Source organism: Cebidichthys violaceus, unplaced genomic scaffold, assembly GCF_023349555.1.
Source record: "Cebidichthys violaceus isolate CVI_PGR_0920_01 unplaced genomic scaffold, fCebVio1.0.p SCAF_42, whole genome shotgun sequence".
Lineage (NCBI taxonomy): Eukaryota > Metazoa > Chordata > Actinopteri > Perciformes > Stichaeidae > Cebidichthys > Cebidichthys violaceus.
In genome coordinates this window covers 1,896,119-1,913,148 of record NW_027176617.1, presented here as the reverse complement: position 1 = coordinate 1,913,148, position 17,030 = coordinate 1,896,119, and the positions used below count along the sequence as shown (strand labels likewise).

The 17,030-nt window shown below is 44.0% G+C and overlaps 1 protein-coding gene across 25 annotated transcripts in view; it reads right to left on the bottom strand.

Annotated features, from left to right (window-relative positions):
• Positions 1-17,030, bottom strand: part of clasp2 (cytoplasmic linker associated protein 2) — a 56,666-nt gene that overhangs the window by 7,607 nt on the left and 32,029 nt on the right. For 2 of the 25 annotated variants that reach the window (XM_068728650.1, XM_068728668.1), the window contains 26 exons: positions 16,705-16,778; positions 16,477-16,569; positions 16,206-16,351; positions 15,879-16,014; positions 15,695-15,765; positions 15,492-15,551; positions 15,318-15,395; positions 14,965-15,132; positions 13,919-13,959; positions 13,334-13,486; positions 12,698-12,721; positions 12,053-12,070; positions 10,935-11,036; positions 10,675-10,701; positions 9,338-9,364; positions 7,731-7,904; positions 7,471-7,515; positions 6,173-6,280; positions 5,721-5,783; positions 5,076-5,182; positions 4,882-4,905; positions 4,456-4,611; positions 3,937-4,028; positions 3,788-3,851; positions 2,014-2,177; positions 834-912 (listed from right to left, as the gene is read on the bottom strand). In XM_068728650.1, the coding sequence (XP_068584751.1) occupies positions 834-912; positions 2,014-2,177; positions 3,788-3,851; positions 3,937-4,028; positions 4,456-4,611; positions 4,882-4,905; positions 5,076-5,182; positions 5,721-5,783; positions 6,173-6,280; positions 7,471-7,515; positions 7,731-7,904; positions 9,338-9,364; positions 10,675-10,701; positions 10,935-11,036; positions 12,053-12,070; positions 12,698-12,721; positions 13,334-13,486; positions 13,919-13,959; positions 14,965-15,132; positions 15,318-15,395; positions 15,492-15,551; positions 15,695-15,765; positions 15,879-16,014; positions 16,206-16,351; positions 16,477-16,569; positions 16,705-16,778 (2,294 nt within the window). Of the gene's footprint in view, positions 1-833; positions 913-2,013; positions 2,178-2,632; positions 2,636-2,954; positions 3,015-3,787; positions 3,852-3,936; positions 4,029-4,455; positions 4,612-4,881; positions 4,906-5,075; positions 5,183-5,720; positions 5,784-6,172; positions 6,281-7,470; positions 7,516-7,730; positions 7,905-9,337; positions 9,365-10,674; positions 10,702-10,934; positions 11,037-12,052; positions 12,071-12,697; positions 12,722-13,333; positions 13,487-13,918; positions 13,960-14,964; positions 15,133-15,317; positions 15,396-15,491; positions 15,552-15,694; positions 15,766-15,878; positions 16,015-16,205; positions 16,352-16,476; positions 16,570-16,704; positions 16,779-17,030 lie in introns of all 25 variants that reach the window. The other 23 variants (XM_068728670.1, XM_068728651.1, XM_068728654.1 and 20 more) reach the window with 23 other exon arrangements.

Here is a 17,030-nt window from a genome sequence, read left to right as displayed (position 1 = left end):
CAGATAAAACAAGCAGATCCAATCCAGTGAATTGCATATTAGAAAAATCCAAGTACTTCATCATGATTGCAAAAATCTTGTAATTCCAAGATTGTCCCACTGATCACCCACTAACACATGTCTACTGTCTCACAGTATATGTCGTCATATGGCCCTCCCCTAGTCTGTGATATGAGCTGTAAGGTCCCACTATGAGCCAACAGACTCTGAGAACAATGTTTTATGACTATCAAGAGTTTCCTCAGGTCTCAGAGTAGCTCCACGATCCAAAACTTACTGAATGAAATTTGTGACTACAAAAACAACAGCTGACAGCAATAATAAAAAGCAACAGCAAGCTATCTCTTAAATGAAAAAAAGGCAAAATGGTAAGGATAAAGGGGTAAGGAGAGCGAGGAGGGGGGATGAAGTAGCAAAGTTTGAGTCGAAGGTAAGTAGTGGGGGGGCGAGGCGATACTGGTTAGGTGAGAAGTTAGTGAGGAGGAAAGTATGAAGCATGAATAAGAAGTTAGAGGAGGAAAGCTTGAAGGGATTGTCCACACTATAGGAGAGCAGAAAGCCAGATCAATCGATGTCCAATCACAGCCCAGGATTCAGGGTTTTGGGCAGGCATGAGGTCACATCAGTAGAGCAGTTACCAGCCTTACGATACACACACACACACACACACACACACACACACACACACACACACACACACAGACAGACAGACAGACAGACAGACAGACAGACAGAGACACACACACACACACACACACACACACACACACACACACACACACACACACACACACACACACACACACACACAGACACACAGACACACACTTTACCTTGAGGTTGGGCGTCTGTGTCTGGTCCACAGTGAACCTCATGAGAATAGTGAACTGGAGGTCGTTGGGGAAAGACTCTCTGTCAGAGGGGAAAAAACAACTCTCATGAGTAAAAGGATGAATTACTATGTTAATACAAACAATGATATCATCCTTTCTCTTTGTGTATGTGTAAAAACACAAGACAAAGAAGACAGCATGTATATGAGATCCTGCCTGACAAGATGTCCATTACATCAGGGATAATGAACAGCGAGTAATTATTGCAAAATGAACCCCGACAGGGTGAGCAGATCCCTAAAGCATCCCCTGTCTGGGTTCATCACACAATAATGATCGTTTAATCCGTTGCTTAACGGACGACGGGGACGCCAGTGTGTGTCAGAGATTGCCTCTCGAGTCCATTAATTCCTGATTATGGACACCTCGAAGGGCAAAGAAAAAAATGAAGACCATTCATCTATTTTTTCATGCATTTTGTAGTTTTTCAGAAGCCAATACTCCATTTCCCTGCTAACATACTATAAGGTTTGTTCACAGAGTTACTCCAGTAAATAGAAAAAACCTTGAAGCTAACGTTGTGCTATCAAGATTCAAAGTCAATAGCATTGCGTATGATTGACAAACAGTAAATATAAGTTGCCAGTATGTTTAACAACAACATTAGCGAGTTATCCAGCCGCTTCATTGCCCACAAATCAATATCTTCACAAACAAATGTGTAGACTACTGTTGGCTGCAGCCTGAACTGGTGAGTTGAATAGCGAATGGGATGATCGGTTATGTGATACAAAGTATCTGCAAGTTCAGAGGGGCAGTGAAACTTTCTTCTTGTGTTAAAGTCGCCATCCTGTGGTGTTCAGAGGAACTAACGTAACACTCAGCGATGTAAATAACATATTTAGATTCTTTTGTTGCCAGTGAATTAACTGAACAGCGACAAATTCACTGGAACTAAATAGTAAGTGTCGTTATCAGAAATGAACGGCCACCTTGCAGCCAATCAGAATCGAGTATTCACCCGACCATGGTATGAGTAACAAATAATCTAAGCACAAACTAGTAGGTTGACTTTTGAACTTGTTCAACATACTATTCCCAAAGGTTAGGATCCTTATGTCACCCATGGGTGAAGAACTTACATGCCCTAATGTCTGTACTGTGATAGTGGGCCACCCACCGTGTGACATCCAGGGCTCTCTGCACTTTGGCCTGTACGGAGCCCAGCAGGTCAGCACCCATCTTCTTCAGCAGCTGTGTGAGCAGGACGAACAACCAGTCCTGCAAATCTTCCTTATGGACCAGGATGAAATCCACCAGTGTCTCCAGGAACATGCTGAACACCTAAACACACAGTTTGGGTCACGCAGGGACTCAGTCACTCGACAATTCACGTTTCACGCACACATGCATGCACACAAGCTGTCCTGCATTTACAGTGTTATTACAGGATGCAGGGAGGTTATGCCGGAGCATCATGTGAGAGTAGCATTAGTTCCCATTGTGAAGTTAGTGGTTATTCACTCGTTATTGCAGCAGCACACTTTGATTCCCAATCACCAATTAAACTTAAATCATCAAATTAATAATATTAGAAAACAACCAAAATGAAACAGTTAATTGCTTAACAAGAATCAACAAACACCAATCAGACTGTGTGGTCACCATCTCTACATGCCGGGGGATGATTTCAGCAGGAAAGTGTAGTCACAAGCAACCTTATGTGAGGTAGGTTAGTGAGTGAGGTTTTCATCCAAACACAACGTGTAAGTACAGTAACACTGATTGGCCAAACTTACTCTCTACAGAGAGTTCCAGAGTGAGGTGGCATGGGGGGAGAGAGAGACACATCTGTTAGCATCCTGACAAAGAATACCTGAATGAACTCAGCGTCCGTGTGTACGCTAGAAAACTCGACTTTCAGTCCAACATTTGCAAAAATGGAAATAGATGCAAATAAATAAGAGCAACAACGTTCATTAAAACGTAAAGTGATGTTTTATGCACTCTAAGAAAGAACTGAGAGACGTTGAAAAACATGGGCGATGAGAAAGAAGAAGTGAGGATGGTGTGGGATAGACAGATGGAGGCAGGAGAGGGATCCATGGTGAGATGCAGTACCTTGAAGGAGGCTGAGCTTATACCGGATTCTGCCGTGCCGTACACTCTGCCGGAATCTCGCTGAAATTCATCAAATCGTCAAACGTCAAACGAGGGGGGATGGGCTCACACACCTTACGACATGTGTGAGACAACGAGCACTCAAAAAAAAACGCCGAAAGAGAAGTGGCAATGTTAGAGAGGAACGAAACGCAGCTGGTTAGTCAAGAGAGAGGAGCTGGCAGCCCAAAAATATGCGCTTATATTTAAGTGCGTCTGAGTGTGTGTGCGGTCAGTGTCGTCGCTTCAGATTGCAGCGAGGGGGGGGAGGGAGCGCCAGTGAACACAGTGAGCACAGCCGGTGGATCGGCTGCAGTGACAGAGCAATCCCACAGGACGGCGGAGAGGAGTGAGGTCACACGTAAACTCAGGCGTGGCATGCCGTTAGATGACAGTCCGTCGCACACTCTGCATGCCTGTGATTATGTCTGAGTGTGAATATCTATATGAGTGTACAACTGATAGTATAGTTTGACCTATTTATCCTCTTTATCTCTAAACTTATTAAAAAAAACGATTTAGTGTTGAAATGTGTCTGTCTGTCTGTCTGTCTGTGTGTGTGTGTGTGTGTGTGTGTGTGTGTGTGTGTGTGTGTGTGTGTGTGTGTGTTAACAAATAGATCCTTTGTGTTTGTTTTGGCAGAATCCGGTACAGTGAAGGTTGGTGGGGATAAAAAAAAGAATATTTGGAACCAAAGTAAAAGTGGGTGAATGATGAATCTATTTGACATGATATCGTCAATGAGTGAGCGCTGTGCGTCTTTGGGTGAGTACTTGCGCCGTATGCAGTCATACCTTACTGTGAGGGTCTGCAAACATCCGGGTGAAGATTTCACACAGCCTCTTCAACTCTACCCGACTGCAGGTCAAAAACAAAACGGTTAGAATAAAATCAAACAATCGAGTTAATCTTTGAAAACGCAACTGCCTGCTCTGTGGCTGACCTGAGGGTGCGTTGGTTCTTCAGCAGCGCCTGCAGGCCCAGAAGCCCCTCCTTCCTCTCCGACCAGTTGGCACTGGCACAGCGGTTCAGCACCTGACAAGAACCACAGACCTGTTGAGACTTCTATACAGGCACCAAGGAAGTAATGTGATTAAGAAATACTGAGCCGGATACAGAAGTGTCATGGCTTTCCAATTCTTGCACTCATTTCTTCAGTTGTGGGGCTAAAATTGACTGCAACCTAAATGTCACTCATTTGTAACCCAAGCTCAAAGACTGAGCAACTGCAGGGCTTACCATCTGGTATTTTTTAAAATGTAATTAACTTAACAGTACTTCATATAATATAGTATATGTATAATATGTAGAGTCGAAGGCAAGATATACTGAGAAGAGGAAAACTCTGCCTAGATAAAAGACAAGATGCGCTACAATGCTGTTAATTTATCTAGTTTAGGAAAGTGTGTTTTTGGTGTTTGTTGTTTGCCCTAAAGACTTTATGGCTGCTGTTGCCGCCAACCTCAGCTACGTCTTCGGTCTGTCTCATGTATGTGGGAATAGCTCCTCCGTTCCTGGAGCTGTAGGACCTCTCTGAGCAGGCGCTGGATGCATCGCTGTTGGCGTCGTCGTCAGAGTACATGCTGTAGTTTTCGTAGCGCCGCCGTGCTGGCTTCTTCTGCGGGTGGAGGACAGAAATCCAGAGGAGATGAAATTAAGCTGAAAATGAAGACAGAAGTAATAACAGGCACAGGCAGAAAACATGCACTCACACACTTGTTTTCATAGAGCACAAACACAGCTAAACACACACACACACACACACACACACACACACACACACACACACACACACACACACACACACACACACACACACACACACACACACACACACACACACACACACACACACACACACAGGTAAGAGGCAGGAGAAGAAGCTGACCTTGGACCGGATGTCTCCCAACAGCTGACAGCATTAAACAGAGGTAGAACCAGGGGTTAGTTAACACACACACACACACACACACACACACACACACACACTCCAGGAGATGTGAGCTGCACATGGTGACAACTTACTGGAATGTGAGCAGAGTTATGTGTTTTTATGTATATGTGTAGTACGCATTCTCATACCAGAGCATCTGCGAGAGCCTCTTCTACGTCGGAGCCAGTGTTGAGGACCCTCATGGCGCTGACTGAGGAAGAGAGACGACTGGACTGGCTGATGCCAAAACCCGATCCTGCAGAGAATCAGACGGATAGAAAGAGTGGAAGGACAGCAAGAGAGAATAAATGTTAGGCTTGACAGCAAACTCCGTTCTCTCACTCGTCCACTGATGAGCCGCCACTCTCCCCCTCATCCACTCTCAACCCACACACTACATTTCCCATGAGGCAACCCTGTAAGTTGATGGGATGACTTGTTAGGTGACATTGCAGGTGCTGCTGGGGGGAGAAAGTATGATTGACAGAAAACACTGAGAAACATGTCGGCCTTGCAGGAAAGGGGTGGAGCTGAATAAAGAAAACAAATGGTAAAAACTGGCAGAATGGTTGTCAACTGGCAACTTAACGGGCGGAAACATGCAATTCCACTGGAAGGTTTCGACATCCTGGAGAGGAATTAAAAAAACAACGAAAAAACACAAGAGGCTGATGGACAAGAAAAGAAACAAATAATATAGGAGAAGATGCTTGGCACTAAAGAGAACAAAAAGAAAACAGGTGAGCGAACGTGGGTGGGTGAGGTACAGAGAAACAGATGTACTCAGCCTTCACCTGCAGCACCAAAAGCGTCAGGTGTGTGGAGAGCTCCGGTGGAGCGAGAGTAGCTCCGCGTTGCTGCAACCAAGATTAAAACACACATACAGAGTTTAACACTCGCACACACACACACACACACACACACACACAAGAGACAAACAAACAAACAAACACACACACACACACACACACACACACACACACACACACACACACACACACACACACACACGACCCTAACACTGCTCGAACAAGGTGTGAGAGTGAAAAGAAAGGCTGAAAAACATGCATGTGATTGTTTTTCTGAATAATTTTTATACTCTTAGGATTTAGTGTAAATCAGACACTGAATGTAAATAAAAGCCTATGTTTTTGTTGTTGTTTTGAGCTAACTTTATGTCTACAAAAAGGTTTCTGTTCTCTTTTGATCATTCTGAGTTGACTCGTCATCCCTCCTGGCTACTCACCGAGGGGAGTGAAGGAGCGAACGGGGCTCGTGTCGCGGCTGCTCTCCCTGCTGGCCTCTCTGCTGCAGCCCTGACTCATACTGGGCCGAGGGATACGACTGCCTCGAGCTAACGCCACCCGGGTAACAACACCGCACCAGAGGGAAGGGTGGGGGGGTGGGACAGGGGAAGGAAGAGCAGCGGAGGGAAGAAAAGTGGTAGTAAGAACACAGAGGACAAAGGGAAGGGACATGAAGAAGACAACAAAAAGACAAAGAAGAAAGACAAACATGAGCGGTGACAGAGAGAGAGAGAGAGAGAGAGAGAGAGGACGGTACATGTATAAAGACATGAATAAGACAGAACAGGCAAAAGTGACCAACTGAGAGAATAAGAACAGGTGGACTGGCTCCCAGGGAGCATCTCAACAGGTTTTAGTCACTTCCTGTTTGGGATTTTTGTGCAAGGTCTAATCGTTTCAGCTCGTCTATAAAATGTCCACAAATACTGAAAGCCCCAAACAAAAGTTCCCCAAAAGGTGACTTCTTTAAATTGATTTGCCCAACTAACAGTCACATACTATATTTGGTTTCAATATTATAGTTTCATAGCTCATGATCAGAAAAAGAAGCTAGAACTAGTGAACTTTGGGCACATTTGCTTAAAAAAGTTAATTAAATGGATGATTAATTATCAAAATGGTTGCAAACTAATTTTATGTTGATTTACTAATCGTCTCAGCTCTAGTTGAGATGCACCCAAAAGAAGCACAGGACTGCTGCACTCACATTTAAATGAAACAAACAAAGTCTGATAATCACGTGCACCTGCAGAATGCACAAAAACACACAGAACAGGAAAGGAAGTGATTTGAGATGAATTAAGCGATCGAGGGATGGGCGAAAGGGGAGGATCTGCTTATTTTTCATCCAGTAGCATCGCAATCAACTTCACTGTTCATTGCTCTGTTCGTCAGCATTTACCCAGCCAATCAGGGTTAATCACAGCCTGCCAGGGGGGGGTTACAAAGCCCTGATGCAGCTTCGCTGATCCTGCCAGAAGGCTCGCTCATCAGCCACCGACAACAGGTTAGTAAAGACAGGGAGGATCTGCTGATCATGGGCACCCGTCACCATAACAGCGCAGCCATGAAATCAGAGACAGATTAGAGAAGAATCGGCTCTGTGAGGCTTGATGGAAGGATCGGGATTGTGAGATTTGTGGTGATGGATGGAGATAAAGAATGAGGGAGGATTTTAAGATGGATTTGAGGTTAAGAGATGGATAGTAGGATGGTCCGGTCGAGGTCGGAGCCTTACCTCCTCTGCTTGCTCCGTTGTAGATGGAACTAATGCTGGAAGGAGCTACAGGACAGAAGCACCAGGGGCAGGAAGGAAAGAGCAAAGGGAGCAGGAGGGGAGAAAATTTGAGATCCAAGAATAAGTGGACGATTGTGTGTGCTGCTCCTAAGGGACCACTGAGTATGTAAAGCTGAGTTTTTATAACCAAACCATCATATAGCATTTGAGCTGTTGCAGAAAAGACAAAATATAAAACAAAACAGTAATTGTTTACTTACCGACTGACAGGCGGGTGGGGGAGGAGTCTCTGGAGCAGCCCTGGCTTCGGGGGATTCGGCTGCGTCTGTTTTTGTCCCCGCTGGACCCGGCCAGCACCCGGTGGGCCCCTGAGCTCATGGTGCTAAGGGCCGTACTCGTCAGCACACGACCCGGGGAGCCACTGCGACTGCCGGCTTCAGAGAGACGCAGAAAGAGAGAAGAGGACAAAACATAGAAGACAGGGAGGAATAAAGTCAGAGCTTTGCTCGGGCAACAAGAGGAGTTTAACAGGGAGAGCTGCAGAGAAACGGAACCAGTCGCCCTCTAATGTGAAGAGCTTACTGTAAAAATGAGGACAAAGACAGTTGCTACTGCCCTTAACTTAGTGGGACTAGTTTCCAAAGTCTTTTTTTGTAAACAACATTCACTACAATATGTAAAAAATACACAGAACGTAATGGCAAACGTTACAATGTTTGATGTTGGAAAGAGGATCGATGGGGCTCGGAGAGTTTGAAAGCCAAACCAAGAGGGAAGTACATTTTACAAGTGTCGGCGCCTATTTGTACAAAATCTGTCATACGTATATACATTACAACAAAATTAATACATTTAACAATCACATTTGAATGATAAAAGTGACATTTTCACAACACAATGATTTACAGACAGCCCTCTTGTCTTTTTGTTTTTGTCCAAAATTAATACATAACATTTGAAAACAGAGGACCCAATTTTCTCGTCCCCCATGTCTTCCCGTCTCCAACTGCAAAGCCCACAGTGTGTCTAACTCTACGATGACTCACATTACTATCAACCTGAGGACACAACAGTGGAGGAGAAGCTGCTCTGCAGTGCTGAATGTGGAGTGTGTGAACAGAGTTTTGGGGGAACAAGCTTCAGGGCTCCACACATGAAGCGGGACCTTAACTGATTTCAGCATGACTGACAAAATGAGCACGCAGACCAGACTCTCTCAGTGACACACAAAAACTCAACTAAAGTCTCACACACACACACAAACTCAAGACATGAAAGAACTGCTTCTATGTACTAGTACCTAGTGACACAGAGCTAAATAAATACTTCTAATTGCTATTTGCTACATAGAGATTGTTCTATTATCTTGATCACCACTTATGATTTAGCAGAAATACAGTCGCTGATAAGACATTCATTTCTATACTTTTATCATGGAAAGAAGACTTGAACCTCTCTTTGACCCATTTCTTAGATTTTAAAGTCAACTCTACCTTCCTTTCTTCCCTCATCTCTTTATATTTACAGATAATGTGGAATCTAAAAATGCCAATTTTAACAAAATAATGTTCAGAATAATTTGTTCGGGGATCTTAAAATAAATATTTTGGAATAGTTATGTATGTCCTTTTTTTTTTAGGCTTAAAACATAAGAGTGCAGAAACACGAGGCTCCCAAAGCAGTGCGTTTAGCATGATCAGAGCCAAGTTAACAGTCTGTGACTACAATTCCCAGCATGCCAGAGTGGGAGGAGCTTAAAGTGACCTTTCCGGGTGCATGTGAAGGAGGGGGGAGAGTCAGGGCAGCAGAGAAGAGGCAGTAAGGATAAAAAAAAAGAGCGGAGAAAGAAGTAGTGTTGTAATCTTACCACCAACAGGGGTAGCAGACTGAGATCCTGAGCCATTAAGCCCATTGGTTGAGAGGAGGGGGGGAAGCAGAGGCGAGGGGGAAGGAACAGCAGATTAAACCAGATGAATTATGGGTGTTAGCGCAAAAAAAAAGCGTCATGGGAGTCAGAACACAGAGCACAATGGGAGCACATCCTGGTGATCCACATCGAGAAATGAAGGCGAAGCTAAAGCACTCCATTTATTTAAGAGAAAACTAAATATGTTGCTCAAACAAACACACTGAACCGGCTGCAGATGGGAGAAGCAGTGCATGTTGGGACAGCTGGCATATGAATCAAGCAAAGCCTGTTCACAATGAGGAAAAGAAAATGCCTCAAAGGAAAATATGCTTAAAAAATGTCCACACTCTCGATCACACACGTAGAAATCCTAAACGTTTCACATCAAAATTAGCACGTATATGCAGGTTTGTTTTGAATGAAGTTTGTTTTGACTGGAATCTGGTGGCTTTGAGGAGAGCATACCTATTGTGTTTTGTATATTTTAATACAATATAATATTTGTCGGATGGAGCCGATAAACACCAGTGACTTCAGCAGTGTCGTTGTCCCTGGAATGAATGCTGACTGTAACCTTTCTGTCTGTTGTGAGATTTTGGGCTTTGAACCTTTGATCAGAAACCTTCTGTTTGGTCTCTACATGTCCAGATGTAATTGGGGCAGTGGTCCAATCACTGTCCACTGTTAAACTTCAAACCAGGACCAAAGCTATTACGCTTTAAGCTGCAAGTATTCTTGGAAAGCAGGTGCACACACACACACACACACACACACACACACACACACACACACACACACACACACACACACACACACACACACACACACACACACACACACACACACACACACACACACACCTGCTTTATGCGTGGCAACAGTAGCTAGCTGAGTTACTTGTTGTCTGTTGAAGTTGTTTTTTTTAACCTACACGACAGCCAGAGCAGCGGAAATAAACTGTCCACCACACCATACTCAGTGATGAGACACAACATGCATAGAAAAACACACACACACACACACACACACACACACACACACACACACACACACACACACACACACACACACACACACACACAAACGCATCTTTACACAAAACACCTTGATCAGAATGAGTGTGATAGCAGGTGGACCACCATTCCCACTGTGGTACACAGATAGACAGACAGACAGACACACATACACACACACACACACACACACACACACACACACACACACACACACACACACACACACACACACACACACACACACACACACACTCCAACTCTGACACACAAACAGAATACCTGGTGTGCAATCGGATTCATCGGAACCTGAAGGCACAAAAACATTCACATAGAGCTTATCGTCACCGTGAAGGCAACAAATAATAATACTCTACAACAGGAGCCAGAGAAACTATAAACACACTCTCAAAGAAGCTCACACACACACCGATTCTGTTGCTGTGTTTGTGTGGTGCGGTAAGTGGACTTCCAGAACGTTCCAGTCACAGCTGCGTTTAATGCTGTGTGTGTCGGTGGGTGGGTGGGTGGGGGGTACATACGTTGGGACTGGGAGACCATCTTGGTGCGGCTGCGTCCTCGTGAGTCTACCTGGCTGGACACGCTGCTGGCGGTGGACAAGGGCTGCTTGGTACGCACACGGCCTGTATTATGTGGAGGGAAAAATACTGTAAGACAAAAAAACAAAAAACACACTGCTGCACTAGCTACACATCTAGTTTGCAGCTGAATGAAGCCCAGAACCTAAGAAGCACTACGACTGACGACAAGCCACTAATGCTGGAAGCTGCTGAACGAAAGTCAGATCCTAAACTAAACACTCAGCCACACAAGACACAAACACCAGGGATGCTTCAGTGGATTATCATCACTTGTCATGACTCAGATATTTATTTATCTTTAAAGTGTAAGTTCACCCCCGTGTCTGAGCGAGAGAGGGGTTAGGGATGCACGAGCTGCTCTGTGACTGAGTAGAGGGCGTTAACATTCTTCTTTTAACAAACTAATTTCACAGCAAAGATAAGTCCAAAACAGTCGACTCTATATCAGAAAGGTTAAGGGCTGATTTAAAACAGTTGATGGCAATTTGAGCCATTTTCAACCCATGAAATACTGATTTTAATAAATTTGGTAATAAATAGTCAATATCAACACCAGCATTGGAGCGTTTTATTACAGTACAGTCATATCATTTAGCTGATAGCTTAAAAAACATGTTCAAATGTGCAGCACCTTGTTAAATATTGAGTGATTTTATGCAGATATCAACCAACTTCTTGCAGCACTTTGTGGGTCACTGTGAGATATTACTGCAACAGTTCAGAACTATAATTCACTCCAGCCACAGCAGAGTGTCGTCCGCTCCACTTAAAGCTGCAATTTATGTATTTGCTAAGCCAGAATACCATCAGCACTATCAATGTTGAATTGCACAATCTAAAAACATTTTATTTTGCATTTGTGCCGTTTTGAATTGAGGGTGCCGCTACAAGGATTTGAACATGATGATTCCTGGTGATTCCTCTGCAGATGTCAACAAACCCTGAACACAATTTTGTCCACTTTCCCAACTAGAACATCCCTAAAACACACACACACACACACACACACACACACACACACACACACACACACACACACACTCTAACCACAACCTTACCATTGTCTGACCTGGTCCCTACAGACAGACAAAGAGGGAGCAGGTTGTAAAAAGTACACTTCACCTGCACGTTTCATACTGTATATATCCTATACATACCTTCCCTTTACATTCTATGTATGTAATATATATACTATAGTATGTAGTACTATTCATCCTGTATATACTCTGTAAATTACTCTGCAATTCTGAACTTCTGGTTAGATGCTAAAATGCATTTTGTTGTCCAAGTGTCTAAGTGCAATGACAATAAATTAAATCTAATCTGTGTATCATAGTACTACCCCTACACATGCCAAGTATCCTAATAAAGCCTCAATAACTGAATGCCTAAGTTTTTAAAGCATTTCTGGTCAGACCCTTTTCTGTATTAAACGCAAGATTAAATTGTAGCAAAGCAGCAGATGATCTTAAGATGTGTAATTAATTTGATTCATGATGTGATGAGTAGGAAGGTGATACAAATGAGGGTGTAGTGTACATTTGACAGCAGGGGGCGCTGTGGCCACACGCTGCAACAAAAGAAGCTCGATTGGATTTGTTGGACTGGAATGAAGTGAGGAAAGGGAAAAGAAAAGAAGAGAAAGGAAAAAAAGAAAAGCATAAGTAGCTTGTTGCTGGTGAAGCAGAGTGAGATGATCTTACCATCCGTTTTATCAGAGGCATCATCTTTAGTGGCAGAGAGAGAAAGAGAGAAAAAGAGAGGGTGGGAGAAAGAAAAGGGAAGAAACAAATGGAAACAAAAAACGAAGGATTGATACAAATGATTATTAAAAGTAAGAGACACAAAAGGAAAAGGGAGTCCAAAAAAAGAGAAAATAAAGATCAAAACAGAAAGTTTCAGTAAAATGAAACACAAAATAATGAAAAAGTATTCAGAATGAAAGACAGAAAACAAGAGAAGAGACACAAGAGAAGAAAGGAGCACAGTCTGTATTAGTTACAGAGCATCTGGTAAAAAGGGAGCAGATGCAGTGGTCAACATCAAGACAGAGAGAGACAACAACAGACCATGCACACAGACGATATTCACACCAAAACATGTAAAGGACACATCAACAGGCAATGAGGAGGCAGCAGGAGAGGAGAGGAAAGGAGAGGAGAGGAGAGAGAGTGTGTGGATCCATCGTCCGTAAATGTGGCCAGCGTTTATAGGATAATGTTTATTTCAACCTGTCCGAAGCTTTAGAAGCACTACCTCTGAGCTGACTTGAGACGACTCCTCAGACCGACGTCTGCACTGTCTGATGACTCGTCTAACTGGACTGACAGGACCCTTACCCAGTGAGGAGTAGGAGCCAGGGGGCAGGCGCCCTGCCGCCCTGGTCTGTCCGACGTTCCGGTGCTTAGCGACTGCTGCTGCGTTAACATCCACGTCACTACGGGATCGCTGCAGGGAGGCCGATGACGCCCCACCCTTTGAACCCGAAGGGACTGATAGGACAGGAGGAGGAGGAGTGTGTTGGAGAAGGGATGGGAGGTGATGAGGGTATAGATACATCACAAAACACATGCAGGCAACCACACTACCCAATACTGATACCATACACAAGTACACAAACAGCCAGACACATGTACGCATGTGTGTGTGTGTGTGTGTGTGCGCGTACATGTGTGTAGTAACATAAAAACAACGTGACAGGATGTGGCTATACAGACACAGGCAGATGTAAATGAGAATGATGGGAAATGGCTCTGTGGGAGCTGATGTTTGTCACAGTGTGTGTGTGTGTGTGTGTGTGTGTGTGTGTGTGTGTGTGTGTGTGTGTGTGCGTGTGTGTGCGCTTCCAAAGGAGCGAGTGAGCATGAGATTATGTGTTTCAGAGAGATTGCACGTGTGTGTGTGTCCGAGTGTGTTTGACTCACCTCGCCCTGGAGCTGCTGACCATTTAGAAGTCAGAGGCCGACTGACAGAGGGGAGAGAAAAGAGGTCAGTACACAACAACACACACACACACACACACACACACACACACACACACACACACACATAACGGAAATTAATGCTGGGTCGCAAATCAAATATTTTTCTTTGAAGTACAGTGTAATTACATTTATTTGACCCCAAAAAGCTCAGCCCATCATCTTCAAACGTAAACAAACACAAAGTTGAGCGTAAAAGACGCCCGGAAAAGTATTTTGGTTACTAATGGTAATCCAAACAGAGGTCAGTTGAGTAAGTTGCCCTGAAGCCAGCATGTTTACATTTATTCCACAGTTTAAATTATTCTAATCAATAATCTAGTTGACTGATTATATTCATTTTTCCTCTAACATATGATTTGCTTTCTAATATAAATAACTCAAGATAGAATAGCTCATGATAAATATGTTTACTGTAATGCTGCTTATTCTCTAAAGGCTCAGCCAGACTTCCAACTCTAAGTGTCCACACTTTTCACTTACAGTACGAGTACAAACTATAAATTGGTGTGGCAGGAAAGCATGTCTTTCTACTTTGCTATATATTCAGCTTGTTTTGGTATCAAGTTTGCCAGTGAAATACAATGCAGAGGAGGCAAAACAATGACAAATACAAAGACTAAAAATGCCCCGGATAACCGCCTCTTTCTTTGTTTAACTTCTGCAAAGCGTTAACACTGGTGGATGAAGTTACTGGCGAGTTTGTCTTTATCTTTCATCCATCACAATGAGCTGTTTTTGCCTGATGCATGCAGCAGAAAAGTCACAGTATAAGAGATTGGACGAGAAAAGGGAAAGTAAATTGAGGAGATTTGATCCATGTGCAGCAGTACGTCCACACACGGGGGCCTTAAAAAAAACATTTCTCAAAATGGTTCCTGCCAAAATTACACCAATCTTCATTTTCAAGACTGAAATGTAGTCTTAAGGTAAACCTTGATGGATAAAGTGAACTATCGAGGATATATTATAGCTGAGCGTTTGATTACTTGAGGCTCTCTTGAGAGGAGGACGAGGAGCGGTCGCTCTGGGGAAGAGAGGCCACGCTGCCAGAGCTCTTCAGGCAGGACTGAAGGGTCCTCTGGTACGACGGCTCCAACGAGTTGTAGAGAGCGTCGGTCTCCGCTGGAAAGTGGTTCCTCAGACCCCAGTAGGCCCTGAGAGAGGACGCAGAAGGAAATAGAGAAAGGAAAGGAGGAGAGATGAAGAGAGACAAGGGGTGAGGGGGAAAGATGATGGAGGTAAAAGAAAGGAATCAAGGGATTCAGAAGGGAAAAGGAAGGCGGTGAGATATTTAACACTACTCGTCTTTCATGTAATTACATTTTCAGAAATGTCTTACTTGCGTGCTTCCACTCTGGCCTCTGAGTCTGCATCTCGAATTCCCTTCTTGATGCTCTCAACCAGAACTGCCGTGTGCCTGCAAAAGGAGAACCACAGATGTACAAAAAAGAAGTGTGTTAAGTTTGAACAAGTAAAAAAACAGGTTTAAAACATTCTAAGAATCAACCCTCACCTCTCCAGAGAGTGGGTTTGCCATTCCTGTAGCAGGAGGTCCAGGAAATCATAACAGCGCCTGGAGAAGACACATTTTTATCATTCGCATTAACACACATTACTTAACAGCACTATTAAGGTTGTTTATGACCTTAAAGCTACTACTAAACAAGGCCTTTTTATCGCTGTCGTGTCAACATCAGCAGCCGTTGTTAATCTCACCTTCTAACAGCCACAGACTTGGATGTGCAGTTGCTGGTGATCAGGGGGATGAGACGGGGGACGTGGGTGTGCTGCAGTGAGGAGATGTGTCAAAGATGTGAAAGGGAGAATAATCCAACAATCAGACAACAGCAGTAACACCGACCACAAAGAATTTATAATTTTGTTCTGCTCAAAAACTCACCCGTATGATGATGCGAATGGCCAACATACCGGAGGTGGCCATGACTTTGGCACAGTTGGGGATGAGGTTGAACAGGACGGGAACGATAGCTTCCGCTCCGTGGTCAAATTTATTCCCCAGCACTGATGAAAGGTAGCTACCAAAACACACAACAGCCACGTGTTATAAAAGTGTTCCCTAAGAATCAAACTACAGAGTGTAGTTATACAGGGAGTAGTGAATGAGTGGAGGTTTTGTACACAGCCCGGGGTTGTACAGGTTCTCATGATTTTGTTTTTCCTCTCACTACAAATCTCGCCAACAGCTGGATCTGTCATCAACACTCACGCCACAGTGATGCAGGCCTCTCGCACTACTTGTGAGCGCAGGTCTTTAGCGGACAGTTTGAAGGCTCCGTCCAGCAGCCGTAGATGCTGGTAGAAACAGTCGTAACTGGTTGCGCCTGCCACCAGCAGTGAGCGGACCTTCTTCATCTGTTACAAGAAGCAAAAAAACAACAACAAAAAGACACCAACAATCATCAGTGGTGTCAAAAAAAAAGGTAACTTTATTAATATAAGTGAAAAAAAGTATGTGCGTTAAAGGTGAAAATACTGACAGCGCTGGCTCTCTGGTCCCAGTCATGTTTGTCGTCAGAACAGATCTCACGGATTTTATTCAGGTTGTCTTCAAGATCCCTCGCCGAGTAAATCTGCAGCGAGACACGGTGAAGGAGAACAGGAGAGAAGATAAGTGAAGGACAGATAAAAGTCTCAGACAGTCTGGCCTTCATAGCCTTTCTAGTTTGGTTATCAGAGGGGATGAATGTCTATTTATGCTGCTGTACCTGGACCGTGGGAACATCTGTGAAGGCTTTAATAAAGTCCTCTTCATCCACTCCCCCTGCACTTTCCTTGGATACTAGAAAATCAGAACAGAGTGGATTAATGAACATGTCTGTGTATGTTTGTGCATTTTATACAACAAGCATGTCGGCCTTCAGATTTCTCTTCTGGTTAGTTTTGTGATTCTGTTTTAACTCACAAAAACACACGCACACACACTTCCAATTACACCCACGCACACACACCCACACATTTAGGTCAGTGGGCGCTGCCTGTGTTTCTAATGGACTTCCTGGCTTTAATGGGCCCGTCAATCATATTTCTCTGG